Consider the following 16,885-nt stretch of genomic DNA (forward strand, 5'->3'; position numbering starts at 1 on the left):
GGAGTCCAACTGGGCCAGATGAGAGGCAAAACATGGACCACAGAGTCTATGTTCCCCAGGTTATGTTCCCGCTACCCTAACCCTAAGGTAAGCTGGGAACATAGAACCCGGGGAACATAATACTAATAAATAATAACTTTATTTATATAGGCCTAGCACTTTTCAAAAACAGGTTTACAAAGTGCTTCACCTAGCCTACATGAAAAACAAAGAGTGAAAGCAAAAACTAGATGTCCATTCCTTCTAGCTACGATTTTATTTCATTTTTACCAATAGCAGTTCTTCTTGTCATGTCTGTATGTCTATCAGTCCCTCCTGGTACTCACAACGCCACTGACCACTTTCTTAACACGCTGAGGAAGTCTTGACGCCGAAACGTTATTAATTAAAAAGTACCAGACGGTGTTTTGTTTTACTGACAGTCTTGACTTAGGGGGCGAGACGGTCCAGTTGAGGGGGTACGGCCTAGCCCTAGGCTAGAATGTTTGTGAGCTTACATACATGATCTTTCATGTATTCTAAATACACAGCCATAGATCGGTCCTATCCACGCCCGGTTAGCAGACTGATCTTCGCAGCATAGAAGTGCACTAATTATACTCACCCAATAATTAATTCCTAAGACTTGGAGTCAGATATTGTCCTCTAGTTTCATATCCATTTGAAAATTCTGGCAGAAAACGTGTGTTTAGTAAAAATATCTCCACTTTTCCACGAGCTTCACACAGATAATATTCTCTTCGGGGAATGAGTGCAGGACTGAATATATCAAAACTTCCTTTGGGAAGCACACATATATGGGGCACGCAATTGGCAGGTGGTGTGATTAATTACCCTACACCAATCGCAACCAATCTCACCTGTCAATTGTGTGCCCCATACGTTTCTGCTTCCCAAACATCGACTGAAAGGACGTTTTTATAAGTTCAGTCCAGCAGTCACTTCAGGTCCGGCCTCGTCGCTGACAGAGAATGTTGTCCGCGTGAATCTCATGGCATTAGTAAATAAGAATAAACATTTACACAGTGTGTAACAAAGTCCAAGAGAAGTTTGTTTTACCGGGACAGACTGTACACTATTTTATTTTATATTATTTATTTTATTTTATTTTTATGTTTATACCATTCCATTTTATTCTTGTGTGCACCATTGACCAGCAGTAAGTCATGTTTCATGTTAAAATAAAAAAACATTAAGTATTTGTTTTAAAAGGACACTTGTGTGGACACAGCCTTGAGGCACCAGCAAAACACACCCAACTCACTTGTTTGTCAGTTGGTCACTGAGTTGCAGTGTGTAGTCTGCAAGTGGATCCTTGAGCAAATTAATGCAGTCACAGTCAGTTAGTGTACATTTTAATCGATCTTAACATTACGTTTAATAGTCTACTACTGGACACGTCCGCTTTTTTCAGATGGCCGTCAACGTCCCGGGAGTAGTTGCCATGGTGGTATTCTACCTGCTCGTTCTAGGGACAGGTATCTGGGCCTCGCTCAAGTCCAGGAAGGCGAGGAAGAGAAGCGAGGACATTAACCGCACAGAGACCATCCTCCTGGCCAACAGGAACATCAGTCTCGTAGTGGGGATATTCACCATGACTGGTAGGGCTGGGCGATGTGACTTTAAATCAATATCAACATTGTTTCAAACTTTTGTCTTGACTACGATTAATTCATGATTATTATTTTTTAAATGGTGAAATAAATAACATATCTATAAGCTCACAACACGACACATCGTTGTGAGCTTGTAGATCGGCTATTTTCACTATTTTCATACACCACCATTGTTGAACGAAGTGTAACACAGATTAATCCAATCAGTCGATTGTAAAAAAAATCGATTAAAAACCTCTTATCTCCATGATTTAAATTTGTATGTATTTTCGTAAATGAATGCCCTATAGTTCGTCATACTACAGTGTCATACAAAAGTAGCAAAAATAACAGATCTACAAGCTGTAAATGCTACACGATGCGTTTTGAGCTTGTAGATCAGCTTTTCGGACTCCTGGTGGCGTTATAACAGGCCAATTTGAAAAATGTGGGGCAGAGCTTCGGCTTTGGCATCCAAGGAGTGTGTGTGCACAGTTTCGCAGCGACCGGGCCAATGGTGCCTGAGATTAGCTGCTCACAGACAGACGGACGGACACACGGACTGACAGGGTGCAAAACATTGCCAGACTGATGACGTGGATTCACTCACATGTTCCTCCACGGTATCTGGACTTCGGCCCAGAGACTGCGTTTCAACTGCTGTCCGTACAACAGTGAAAAGCAGCCCCTGATTGGCCCGTTCATTTTCTGATTTCTCATACTCTCAACTGTATGGGGCACACAATTGGCAGGTGGTGTGATTAATTACCCTACACCAATCACAACTCACCTTTCAATTGTGTGCCCCATACCTTTGTGCTTCCCAAACATCGACTGTGCCCAAAGGAAGTTTTCATATGTTCAGTCCAGCAGTCATTTCAGGTCCGGCCTGGTCACTGACGGAGAATGTTGTCCGTGTGAATCTAGTGGAAAAGTGGCGATATTTTGCTAAACACACGTTTTCTGCCAGAACTTTCAAATGGATATGAAACTAGAGGACAATATCTGTCTTCAAGTCTTAGTAATTCCTTATTGGGTGAGTAGGCCTACATACGCTGCGCAGAGCACTTTCATGCCGTGGATATCAGTCTGCTAACCTGGCGCGGATAGGACCGATCTATGGCTGTGTATTTGGAATACATGCAATGTATGTCAGATCGAGGGACGTGCACAGATAGACTCTAGGTGGTGCTAGAGCAGCTGCCCTTTGCCCTCGTGACCAGAAGTGCCCTTTTTTCTTCAGTTTACAGCAGGGGTCTTCAACAGGGGGTCCGGGACCCCTAGGGGGTCCTCAGAGTTACTACAGGGGGTCCGCCAAATCTTTATGTGATATGATTTTTCTTTTTACCATAACCACTCGAAACCTAGCATCCCTTTTCTGAGTAGAACTTTAGCCAAAAATAGCAGATCTACAAGCCCACAACGCGTTGTGAGCTTGTAGATCGGCTATTTTTGGCAAAGAGGTATAGGTGTAGAGGGAAAAAAGAGCAGACCAAGTCAACAAAAAAAAGTATAATTTACTTGAGCACCTGCCCCTCAAAATGTCTGTGCACGCCACTGGTCAGATCACAGACATTCTAGGGCTGCCGTGACGTCGTGCTTGCAATGTAGGCAGTGAAGCCTAGCCTATACATCTCTCTGTTTCTCTTATGACAGTCAGAGTAAAAATATTAGATGTGATTTACCAAAGCATTCCTCCCTTTTTCAAAGTATGTCATAGTTGTGTTGCTTTATTTATATGCTTTGTTTACGTCATAGGTTTTTCAGTGCATTTTGTCGCTACCATCTAGTGGTGAAAAAGAAACCTACAACACTGTGTAGAAATGAGACGCCATAATTGACATTTTGTCTGAGATTATTTTATTAAATTTGATATCGCTACATGTTTGTTTGTTTGTTTTTCCATGTTATAATGTAGTTTGCATTTTAAAGTTTACTTTAAGAAAACCGCCACATAGAAAATGTTGTAACTCAATACTCAGGTCTGTTTTCAGTATTTTAAATAATAATTACCTTTTCACTAAAATTGACAGACAACTTGCGTGGAGCTGCTAGATGCTGTCAGTCTTGCGACTGACAGTATCAGTTAAATTTGTTAATTTGTTTATCACATAACCATAGCCTTATTTACATTCTTTATCAAATAGATTAACATTGGCCCGGACGGCTGGCGTAGCGGTCCGGAAACCAAGGCTCAATGTAGCCTGACAGCACATTGCGGGTTCGAGTCCCGATCCAGAAGGCCTTTGGTGCATGTCACTTCCCATCTCTCTCCTCATTTCCTGTCAACCTACTGTCCTATCAATAAAGGCATAAAAAGCCCCCAAAAAATCCCACCCAAGAAATGTATTAACATTAACATTGTGAATGTACTCTGTGACAGTGTGGGAAAAGACAGCAGTTGCTGGCTTGCCTTGGCTTGCCGCAGTTTGGCAAACACAATTTTAATTTACATTATCAGTACTTTGTGCACACTCATTTCCCAATACAGAAGAAATTCTATATCCTAAAATGTTTTTTTTTCTCCACAGAAAAGAAAATAGTATCTGTTTTTGTAAATGTGTGAAAGTATCAAATATGCTGTAAGTGTTAAAATGTTTATTTGGCATTAGTAAAGAAGAATAAACATTTACAGAGTGTGTAACAAAGTCCAAGAGACATACACATTATACAGTCACTTTAATCAGTGATCAAAGTGACTGTGTGAGAGTTTGTTTGTTTTACCGGGACAGACTGTACACTATTTTATCATTATTTTTCTACCATTCCTTTTTATTCCTGTGTGCACCATTGACCAGCAGTAAGTTATGTTTCATGTTTATTATGTGTTTTACCGTTGTTTTTGCTGATAGTATCCTATAATCCTACTTTGTGTAACGTTGTGCCATTGCTTGATGCACATGGATACCTCCGTCGACCGACACTATTTTATGTTTAACAAACGATGTCCTGAACTTGAAGAAGCCCTGTAATATCTGTCAGGAGAAGCTCCTTCAGATTCTGAATGCTGTGAATGTGAAGGACAACCCTGCCAGCACTGCCCAGACGACCTTGTATCTGGGCAGGCCAGCCGACTGCAGCTGTGTCTTCCTGAAGGTCATCAGGGTCATGCAGCAACATTCTGAAGACTGCACCTTAGACACATATGCAATCCATGGCGATGGCTCCGAACGCACTGTGCTCTTATGTACTGCCGCTGTCAAACTAGGCCTGCAGGGCGCTCCTGACGATCTGCCTTTGAGAACAGTCCGTCAGGACATCAAGGTTATCCATGGAGCCATGTTAGCCCTACAAAGGAAGTACAAGCACTTGAGGGGTTTGCCCCTTGAGCCAGTGCGCCTATTGAGTCAGTACGAAGGGGACCTGCAGCCATCAAGACCAAGCTCCGATGGACTGCCACAGTACTGCCCACCACAGAGCTGCCTCTTGACTTCCACCAACCCTTCTACAGCAAAACTTCTCCATAAAGTTGAGCACCTCTGGCAGGCGATGTGCTACCTTAGCGTAATGAGAAGCTGGTGACACGGTCGAAGGAGGACCAAGAGCCCATCGCTCTCCTAGAAAGCAAGAGGGTACGAGTCGAGGTTGATGGTGTCTACCGGTACGCTACGCCCCTGCTCAGAAGGAAGACTCACTTGCGCCTCTCTTCCAAGCCTCTCCAGAGGATGTGATGCCGAGCCTTAGGAGCACAGAGCGGCTGAAGGATCCTTATATGGCCGTGGCCTATGGGGCCGAGATAAAAAAAGATTCAAGTCGCAGGCTCCGTATCAAAAGCTGTCCATTCCAAAGATGGCCGTCCAGGGGTAATCGTGGTTTATACCCCACCACAACGTGCAGCATAACGAGAAGAATCGCATCGTCTTCAGCTGCTCTTATGAGTACAAGGATCTGAACCCAGGTCTTTCGAGTGAAAAGACAACATCTTAACCACTAGCCTAAAGAGGAATTCCCCCCTTGGCCGGGGGGGATATTACGCTTTTAGTCATCAGGCAGAGGCTCTGAGCCACTACTGCTACACCATGTAGAGGAACACACCATCTCTCCTATAGCTCATCTGCTTCCCACTGAACAGGCTAACTAACCAGTAGGACTCACTAGAGCAAACACTGCCATGTTAGAGGCACCGCAAGGTAATCAAACCCCAGACTCCATTGTGGTGGGCAAGTATAGTACTTTATGCCTACACCATGTAGATGCCCTTCAGCCATGAATTATTATTACCTGCAGAAATTGTGTCTTGTGTCGTACGGTTGACATGGTGAGTTTCTTCTGCAGCGAGGACATCCACAGTGAAAGTTCAGCACCTGGTGGCACTTAAGCTTACGCTGATTGGTATCAGCTGGGGTATCAGCTTTGAGGCTGATATGGCGGCTGGTTTGACTTGATGACAACTTTGCACACTCTTGGTATTCTATCAACCAGAGGTAGTCACCTGGAATGCTTTTCAGTTTGCCCAACTGAAAAGTATCCCTCTCTCGCCCTCTCTTCCTCTCCCTCACTCCCCATCACACTCTCTGCCTCTCCCTCGATCCTCCCTCCTATAGCATCATCTTGATAATGAGGCCGGATGTATGATCTCCCCTTAGGATAATTATGTTCAGTGCCTTTTATGAAGGATAGGCGCTACCTTCAGTGTCTTTTCTGCTGAACAAGAAAAACATGAAGTATTTGTTTTAAAAGGAGACTTGTGTGGACACAGCCTTGAGGCACCAGCAAAACACACCCAACTCACTTGTTTGTCAGTTGGTCACTGAGTTGCAGTATGTAGTCATACATACATTTTACATTTTAATCAATCTTAATTTTACTTAATAGTCTACTGTAGACCTACTTTTCCTCGACTTGGACATATTTATTTCAGAATGGAGTTTTGATTGTGCCATTACTCTCTGACACTCTTCTGCATTCTATATTCAACCAAATATTTATTCTAAAAGGAGCCTTGTGTGACCACAGCCTTGAGGCACCAGCAAAACACCCCCCCATTATACTTAGGCTTCTAACTCACTTGTTTGTCAGTTGGTCACTGCGTTGCAGTGTGTAGTCTACAAGTGGATCCTTGAATGAATGTCAGTCACAGTCAGTTAGTGTACATTTTAATCGATCTTAACATTACTTTTAATAGTCTACAACTGGACGCGTCCGCTTTTTCCAGATGGCCGCCAACGTCCCGGGAGTAGTTGCCATGGTGGTATTCTACCTGCTGGTTCTAGGGACAGGTATCTGGGCCTCGCTCAAGTCCAGGAAGGCGGAGAAGAGAAGCGAGGACATTAACCGCACAGAGACCCTCCTCCTGGCCAACAGGAACATCAGTCTCGTAGTGGGGATATTCACCATGACTGGTAGGGCTGGGCGATGTGACTTTAAATCAAATTCAGGATTATTTCAAATTTTGCCTTGAGTACGATTAATGAACCATTATTATTTTTTGAATGATAAAATAAGTAACATATCTATAAGCTCACAACACGTCACATCGTTGTGTAGATAGGCTATTTTCAATATTTTCATACACCACCATTGTTGAACGTATCGTATAACACAGATATTCCAATTAGTCGATTGTAAAAAATCTATTAGAATTATTTCCTGTCTTGCATGTTTGGAATTGTAACAGCTGAAATCAATAATATGTCAGTATTCCCATATTAACCTGAGGGCCGCATTAAGTAAAGGTGGGGGCCGCATGTGGCCCCCGGGCCGCCAGTTGCCCATGTATGTACTACAGTGTTATACAAAAGTAGCAAAAATAATAGATCTACAAGCTGTAAATGCGACACGATGCGTTTTGAGCTTGTAGATGTGCTATTTTTATATTTTTGGTTAATTGCTCAGATCTAATCACTGATGAGCGTGAGCGTCCATTTCAAAAGAGAGACAATATTGGCTATACATTGATTTATCAAATAGTAGATGTTTTGTAGATGTAGAATAGTAGAAATGTTTTGCCATTCATTTCATTTTCATGTCTTTTGCTACAATTCTTTGCGAGGCAAGGCAAGGCAATTTTATTTGTATTGCACATTTCAACAACTAGGCAATTCAATGTGCTTTACAAAAGAACATCAAGCAAAGGAAACACAATTGTAAAATGACATTAGGATGCATAAAACAAAATAAGTAAAAATAACATACAATTACAGTGCAGAAGAGAGAGAAAAAGAAAAGTAACTCAATCAAAGGCAGGCCTGCAGTTTTGTGGGAGTTTGTTCTAAGTTCTAGTCTAAGTCTGAAGATGAATGCATGGACAAGTTTTTCTAGATCCTGCTGAGACAGTTCTTTAACCCATGCTATATTTTTGAGGTGATAGTTGGCTGACTTTGTGATCGTGTTGTGTTGATTATGTGTCTGTTTAAATTCAGGTCCATGACTACACCAAGGTTTTTGACTTGGCTAGAGGTTTTTGGGGCGGTGTAACCGCCACCTATAAGTGAGGTTTGGACACTGACCAATCCTGCACCGTGATTGGCCAATAGTCTACAACGCAGTCTACAACCCTAACCCTTCCACAGTCAATGCAAATCTATACTTTTGCAAAGTCAGCCAATCACATTACAGCTAGTGTCATCACCACTAGCTGTAATGTGATTGGCTGACTTTGCAAATTCAGGACTGTGATTGGCTAGCGAAACACATGACACATGTGCAGCCCTATGAATAGCAGTATGGACTTAAAAAAACACTTTATGTTTTTTTTTTAAGTGAATCACTTCCATCACTGTGATGACCACTGTGACCACACCGCCCACTTCACACTGGGTGTGATTTTTAGCGGCGCTAGCCGGATCCTGCTCTATACCTGACTTTGTCCGTGTTCACCGTCAACGTTCTGATTGGTCAGACCCGTCAACAAAGTGATTGGTCAAGCTTCACGTGACACATGGCTATAAACACATTATAAACACATATCAATGACAAAATGTATCAAAGTCGCCGCTACCTTCACACAGGGTGTGATTTTTTAATTTACATTACAGATTAGAGCTACCTGTGCCACATGGACACAGGTAGACAGATACAGAGATATATGGGCACAAAAGGGACACAGACAGACGAGTACAACGGGTCCTCTGACAATTCCCCCGACACTATCACTCAGACATATCGGTCGGATCGGCATAACGTAGGTTATGAGGGCCATGTAGCAGCCCGAACCTCTAGTTTTTGAAAAGGCCTGTTAAGGCAACAGAAGGAGGATAGCAGAAGAGGAATGGTCATAATTTAATGCAATAACATTGATCAGCTGTTTAAAGTGAATGTTTTCCGAGTTCGGGTAAATGAAAGGAGGAAGGGGGTAATAAGTGGCGTTCCACTGGCACCCACTGTAATTAAGAGTTAATACAATGCAACAATCCACAAAAAATCTGACTTAGGATAATTAGAAATAATGCTATTTTCTTTTTCTCCGATAGGGGTAACATTGACTCCCTTGGAGTTATAGGTAAAGATGTAACCTATAGTAATGACATTTTATTTTTGTTATGACTATCTTGAATGAGAGAAAATAAATGTGGGTATTCAAACCAGCAACCTTTCAGTCATGTCTACTTCTCATCACTTCTTTGTTTTTTTATTGAATAATCACTGTTATCCATAAGTCAACTTGTTTATTAATCCCCTAGCCACATTGCTTGGAGGAGGTTTCATTGTTGGAATGACAGAGGTGGTTTATACCCCAAACCTGGGCCTGGTCTGGGCTATCGTCATCCCTGTTGGCCATTCAGTGTCCTTCATAATCGGTAAGACTAAATCATACAATGGTAGTGCTTGCCAAAAATGATAATCAGTTATTACATTTTTCATGTGACAAAATACCATAAATATGCATGTTATGGTACAGACCATACCTGCAGTGGTCCTATAACAACCAGAGCTCGCTGCATCTATCTGACTATTTGTGTTCTGTTGCTAAGGTGGACTGTTCTTTGCCCAGCCAATGAGAGAAAGAAAATATGTGACCATGATGGACCCATTTCAGATCAAGTATGGAAAAGTATTGAGTGTGTTTCTGTCCCTGGCCTCACTTGTGGCGGAAATCATCTGGTTGACTGGAACATTGATTGGCTTAGGTACAGTGTGCACGCAAACACAAACAATATATATATTCTTGGGCCCAGAGGGCTAGGGTAGCGGTCCGGGCACCCAGGCCTGACAGCATGTCGTGGGTTTGATTCCCGATCCCGACGACCTTTTCTGCATGTCACTCAACATCTCTCTTGTCAGACCACTGTGCTATCTAATAAAGTCAGAAAAAGCTAACAAATATCTTTAAAAAAATATATATTGTGTGTAATAAATACAGTAAGAAGACCTTAAACTTTCAACCATCTCCCCATGTCTTTAGCTGGTCCACTTCTTTTCAACGGGTGGGCATAACACATGCGGAGGAACACACTATTCCCTCATTTCCGCACCCCACTGAACAGGCGCCCTGACCAAACTATAGGAGTTGCTGTAGTTCAGGGACATATATGCAGTATTTTATACATTTCTTTAGATTTCAGTAGATGTGTCACCCACCCTCCTGCTTTGAGATATGGTACACACTGGTTTTAGATAGGTAATCATACTGTATCACACACATCAACACATTTCTCGATCCCCAGAATCTATGCTCCTTTCTCAAGGTCAGACCCCACATTATACTCTGATTAGCAGAAGGCCATAAGACACAATACAATTGGATGCTGTATTTTTCAGTGACCTAGAATAGGTGTGTCTGTCTGTCTGTCGGTGGTCTATCTGTCTGTCTGTGTACGTGTGTGACAGGTGCAACCATAAGCGTGATCCTGGATGTGCCATACACTGTGAGCATCTGGATCTCCGCTGCGGTGTCCATTCTCTACACCCTACTTGGAGGTTTATACTCTGTGGCCTACACTGATGTCATCCAGCTCACTCTCATCTTCATCAGCCTGGTAGGTGTCGTGTAATTGAGGCATTAATCTGCGGTTACCAGGCTGGTAGATGTTACAAAAGTAGTGGAGGAGAAGAGACATCACATCGCGGACCCAGAGTTTCCATCATGCATCGGTTTATTCATTCAGAGCAACAGCATAGCAGAAGCAGGAGCCAGGAGCCGTAGCCCCTGGCCTACACAGCCTAACGGCCTACCAGTACTCGTAGCAATGAGTAACATTTTAGTTCATCTTTTAAACTGTCCATTCGCATTTGAATACAAACAAAGGGGAGGGATGGGGGAGAATCCCCCACCGGCTGTTGACCAATAGTTCTTTGATCATTTGGCCATCCTGAGTAACAGTTGTTGTCAGGAAGGTAGACTTAGTGACTCCAAGATAACAAAAGAGTTGTAGATGCCATTCACACCTACAGAGCCCCTTGATTGTCTATGCAAGCACCTGGTTCACAACACTCATAATTCTTACTTTAGCAAGAGTACATTTCTTTAGTATCATTCTATGTGTTTTTACTTGCATACTGGTATATTAAATATGACCAGATACGACATAGGCACATCAGACTATTTGCAAATGATGTGCAGCACTGATGATGTCACCAGTAAAACATTTGGGGCATGGATGGCTGACTGGACAGGGTTTTTAAACACACACAATAGTTTTGTCTGTACACTTCTCGTGGGCAGTCTATGTAAGCTATACAATTCTGTTGGCTGTTCTTCCTCTGGTTGAGCACCAACGATTGTACTTCCTCCTTCAGTCTCAAAGAACCACTGTTAAAACCAGTTCAGCCAAATGCACTGTTATTATAAACCCCAGCCCACCATAGAGGCCTTTGTCTGGGGATTTTCACACTCCAGGCTGCATAGCATTTCCTTCCAAATAATTGGACAATCGGCAATTGTCTCGCCCCCTAGTGGACCGGAGGTCCGGGGAGGAGACTTACCTATGCTATTTTTGTCTGTAGCAGGAGCCAATCAAATACATTTTAAAGTTTTTTTTAACCAATCACGTCGCTTATACAGGGTCATGTGAGGGAGTAGGCCATGGGCGTGTTTTTCTCTCATTGCGATTAGATGCTTCCCTTTTATAGGATAATCATAGTACCGCCCAGAGGGATGAGGCGAGTGTGTGCTATACACCATAGAGCAAAATGCTATGCACAGAAAAATAACACAAACTGATTACTATGAGTAAAAACTGATGCTATGGTTGTGCCTTCTCTGGTAGACTCTGGACAAGAGTATTCAACATGTATCTTCTACATGTAACAAAAAACATGGTTATAGGCTACATGATGAATTAATATTCATTTCTAAAGATACGAATTATGTTAGCAAATTAACTGAACGCTATGAATACTGACTGAGCATATGTTACAAATGTAGGTCCAAGAAGAAACGATGGAAGTGAGAATGTATCTCAATAGTATATCACAATCAAGCAGCAGAGACAGGGTGCAAAATTGGTGAATACTCATTCTTTCCTTTTTTTTACCATTGGATCTAGAGTCATTTCAATGGCTGAGGGGTTAGTAGGGTAATTATTTTGACTCTAACCTTTACGTTTGCGGTTTGGACCAAATTATTTTATTATTGGGGAAGAAAGAGGCAATAGTGATGTATCCGTTAGTGAGTATGTTGATATCTTTTTTCGTTTAGGAGTTATAAAGGTTTAAAGTTTGGAATCCTGAGTTTACCCAAGTGTCTTAGTGAGTATATGCAAATAGAGTCTAGTGGTCGACTCCTGTGAAAGTGTCATCCGAATTGCATGTTATTAAAGAGGAATGTTACTGGATTAAGCACACTTACGTATATGTCAAACAACATTTGATCCACAATACAGAACCAAATGGTCGTGATAAACACAGTAAATACACCAAACTATGTGTGAAATAGGGATAACTTGACAAATCAAACCATTTTCCAAAGTCCAGGTTATTTTAACCCATTGAACAATGTACATTCTTTGTTTCAAATATAAAGTGCATTACAAATACATTTGAGTATTATTATTATAATACATAATAAATAATTCTAAAATTATACTAGTTCTACTGCAGACAATCCACATGTCATAATTCACATTTTTCCATTACTTGTCCACCTCATCATCAAGCAACTGTGTCTATAAGATTGACAAAATGTAACAATATGCTTCATTTAGATTGGGTCTTGACTTATTAGCTAATAAGTTATTCCTCAATCCTCAATATGGAGCTCATCATCACTTACTGTAGTGTTATAACAAGTACCATGTTTCCACAGTGGCTGTGTGCCCCCTTTGCGCTGATGAATCCCTCCTCTTCTGACATCACAAAGACAGCCTTCAACCACACCGTTCGTGCCTCCTGGGTCGGGACAGTGGATGCAGACAGAGCAGGGAAGTGGACCGACAACTTTCTGCTTTTTGTAAGCTCATGGTTTTCTCTTCTTTTTATATACAGTATGGTCTGACTCTAACCTTATTACTAGACTCACAAGAGAGATACTCATCAAGCAATGAGACACAGGATTGTATCTAGAAGGTTACTGGTCCGAATCCTCCAGTTCAGTTGGGATAAATTTGGACAAGGAAAGAGAATGAAGTAAGCCCCTTGCTTCCATTATCAACTATTGTTGAGCAATGCTCTTAACAACCAAATCTGTCCAGAGGAGCTAGTAGAACAGTAGAAGATAGGGCTTGTACTGGCGTGTCACATTTAATTCCTCCAAAGAATGCATTCATTTCCATTTTCCACAATATCTTACAATGTCACTGTGGCCCTTCAATAATTTGAAACATTGACATGTGGTGTCAATATGATGCAATATTTTGTGTCAACAAGTAGAAAAATTGTACTGTCAATTTGCCATCACAACGTGTTCTACTGTGATTTCCTCCCTTTCCAAGGCTTTTGGGAACCTGGGCTTTCAAAACTTCCACCAAAGGACCCTGTCTGCCTCTTCTAAGGCAAACGCCAGGATCATGTGTCTTGCTGCAGCCGTTATTATTCTCATATTTGCGATCCCTCCTATACTGATGGGGGCGGTGGCTGCATCAACAGGTATCAAAATGTCAACACTGTCAAAATGCCAAAGACCAATGCAAACAGATAGGCAGGCAGGTTTATACAAACACTGTTTATAGCTCTATGTATTTCAAAAATATATAGTTGTGTTAGGGTCAAGTGTTTTCAAGTCAGATGCACTGTATTCTGGGTGCCAACAACACACTGGAAGCTGGAAGCGCTGTTGTAAATACATCAAGGGTAATAATCAAATTAGACTTTATTACACTGTTTTGTTGTATAAGCACTGTTGCTCATAAGTCATTAAACATGTCAATAAACCCGATTAAGACCTTTCTTAAAGGCATGTGTTACTCTCTGAACCTCTCCCTGTATGTTCGTCAGACTGGAACCTGACCTCATATGGTTCTCCGTCCCCGTATGAGCGCGGGGAGGCGAGTCTGGTCATGCCCGTCACCCTTCTGCATCTCACCCCGCCCTTCATCTCCTTAATTGGAATCGGAGCGGTGGCTGCTGCGGTGATGTCCTCCGTGGACTCCTTCATGTTGTCGGCAGCCTCCATCTTCACCTCCAATATCTACAAGGCCATCCTGAGGCCCCAGGTGAGAAGAACCGGAAGCATTTTTGGATGCACATCTGTCCCTTCCGTTCCTATGACAGACCTGGCCAACTCTCAAAGTGACTTAAGGCAAAAAGAGTCTTGAAAGCAAGCCCAAATAAGCAAGTACACTTCAGAAACAAGCCCAAACAAAAGCAACCCGCAACTATGAATATTTACAAGGGACTTTACAGGAAAACAAGCCCAAAGTCGCGTATAATAAGCAGACCTGGCAACACTGGCAGGATCTTGCAGGCCAGTGCTGCCAGCTCTAAGGCATTAGCACAACAATGTGCCCATCGGCCGACAGTTTGTGCTGAACTAAATACCAACTTTTGCCAACAGACTGCCAGTCTGTTGTAGACTGAAGCAGTCTGAAGTAATCTGTTTGGTGGAGAGTCACCTTTAGACCTAGAAGACAAGACCAGACCTAGACTCCAACTGGTCCTCTTTGCTCCCAAGCTGTGAAATGACAAATCCACAGGACTACACTCACTTCCTATCTTCTGCCCTTGTCTGAAAACCCACCTCCTCAGACTCTACCTCAGTTCACTAGCATTCCTTAATTCCTTTGCTTGTTGCTTGGTGCCTATTTAGGTAGATGCTAGTTATGCTATCAAAATGTATATTGTTTACTTGTTCACTGATACTATTCAGGCCTACTAATAAATGATTTTGCTCATTGCTCAACTCCTAAACATACTGAGTTTCTTTCTTCCATACAGGCTACCAAGGTGCCTCATCTTTGTACGATGTATGCACACACAAGGACAGAAGTTCTGACTTCATCTTAACTTCTCTGATATTTACTGTGAACCCTATATAATAATACTGTTGTGAGAAGGATAGGCCAAGGGCTCTCTCTCACTCTCACTACTAGAAAACCACCACCAGTCTACGTAAAATGCATCGAATAACATGGTTTTATGCAGGCTGGTGGAGATTTTCCAGAAGTGAGAGGACACAAAGTGTTTTTTCACATCTCCTCTATCTCATCCTCAAAATAGAATGATTGGATATAGGAGAAGTGGCCTAAAAAATCTAAATGTGCTTTAATCATTTTTTATGTCCTTTGTCACTCTCTCCAGACTTTTGTTTCTGACCATTAGGTATTGGTTGACGCCTCATGAATATCTCCAGCCTGATTTGACTCACTTCTTCCCGTAGGCATCACAGAGGGAGTTCCAGTGGGTGGTCCGTGTCTCTGTGGTGTTGGTGGGTGTGGCTGGCACTTCCCTCACAGTGCTGGAGAACAGCATCATGGTGTTCTGGTTCCTGGGGTCGGAGGTGAGCTACATCATTGTGCTCCCTCAACTGGTCGCTGTCCTTTTCTTCAGCATCTCCAACGGTTACGGGGCTATTATGGGCTGCCTGGTCGGGTCGCTGCTGAGAGTGCTGTGCGGAGAACCCCTGTTGTGGCTTCCGACTGTCCTCTGCCTCCCAGCATGCACCGTAGAGGATGGTGTTCATGTCCAGATCGCCCCCTTCAAGACCATCTGCATGTTCTCTGCCCTGGCCAGCACCTTGTTGTTCTCTTACCTGGCTTCGCTGCTCTTCAACAAAGGCGCAGTTCCTGAGAAGTGGGACGTGTTCAAAGTGAAAGCCTCGCGGCCACCGCAGACACAAGCACCCACAGGTGGTGGCACCAAAGAGGAAGAAAAAGAGACCTTGCAAATCCAAAATGAGAAAGGCCATGATGCTCCATTGACAATGAAGGACACAGAGTGTTGAACACCAGATTTCTACATGTTTTCTGATAGGTACTGGGTAACCTCGGTACCCAGGCTTTTTTTTTACTGGGTGACGATTTTTTCATTTTTCATTTTCAAAGGGAACAACCTATCATCCTACTATCCTATAATATATAAAAAATTGGTTAATGGGAGACACTCGGGTAGTGCAGCGGTAAAATAGCTGCCCACCGCTTACGGAGTCTGGGGGTTCGAACCCGCCATGGTGCTTCCGGCTTTGTCGAGTGTCTGTACAACGAACACATTGACTCGTGTTCTGGCAGGTGAGTAGGATACAACAGCAGTGACAACACACAGATATGTGGTTGGGGAGGAAATAATTGGCATAAAAATGCCAGCGGACCACCGAGGCCCGTCACTATGACTCATACATAACCCTGTCACTATGACTCAGACATAACCATGCCCATATATGGGCATATACTGATGACATCAGGGATCTCCATATATGGGCATACCGGTCGGATCGGCAATGTGGGGCCGCATATGGCGTTCCAAACTCTATATGTAAGGGCCCGAACGTCAGTGGTTTGAATTTCCCAAAGTTGTTTGATTTGGTTTTTATCTTGAAATCGTGTAAATTACCACATATTCTTTATTTTGTTTAATATGCCTTTTTATGTCTTACAGCATCTTAAGTACACAAATGTGCCTTGCCATACATGCATCCCTGTTGAATTACAAGATTAAATAATATATATATCAGGTATTTATGTTTCTATTTTGATAATGCAGTGGTGTTTCCACTCAATGTTTTCCAATGAGCCCATACAGGGGAGCTACAGTGAACTCAGATTTGAAAACTAAGCAGAAGTGACATCTAGTGGTTGATTCCTACACTCAAAATGCATTTATTTATGGTGCTGTGATGTGATTTGGATAAAAGTGTCATCTGAATTGCATTAATGAGGAATGTTACTGGATTGTTTTATTGAGCTGTAAGAGATAATAATAAGAAGAAGAACAATAATAATAATACCTCAGACTTATATAATGCCTTTCTGAACACTCAA

General features: G+C 42.4%; 1 protein-coding gene across 1 annotated transcript; it reads left to right on the plus strand.

Annotated features, from left to right (window-relative positions):
* Positions 1-6,750: 6,750 nt before the first annotated feature.
* On the plus strand, positions 6,751-15,852 carry LOC311044976 (high-affinity choline transporter 1-like; the record flags this gene model as incomplete). Its single annotated transcript, XM_084056784.1, has 8 exons — positions 6,751-6,937; positions 9,218-9,334; positions 9,509-9,664; positions 10,365-10,513; positions 12,781-12,924; positions 13,406-13,559; positions 13,908-14,125; positions 15,289-15,852. 8 exons carry the CDS (start codon positions 6,751-6,753, stop codon positions 15,850-15,852), a joined length of 1,689 nt encoding a protein of 562 aa, XP_083912910.1.
* Positions 15,853-16,885: the final 1,033 nt, after the last annotated feature.

The sequence above is a fragment of the Gymnoscopelus microlampas genome (assembly GCF_963454915.1).
Source record: "Gymnoscopelus microlampas genome assembly, chromosome: 5".
NCBI lineage: Eukaryota > Metazoa > Chordata > Actinopteri > Myctophiformes > Myctophidae > Gymnoscopelus > Gymnoscopelus microlampas.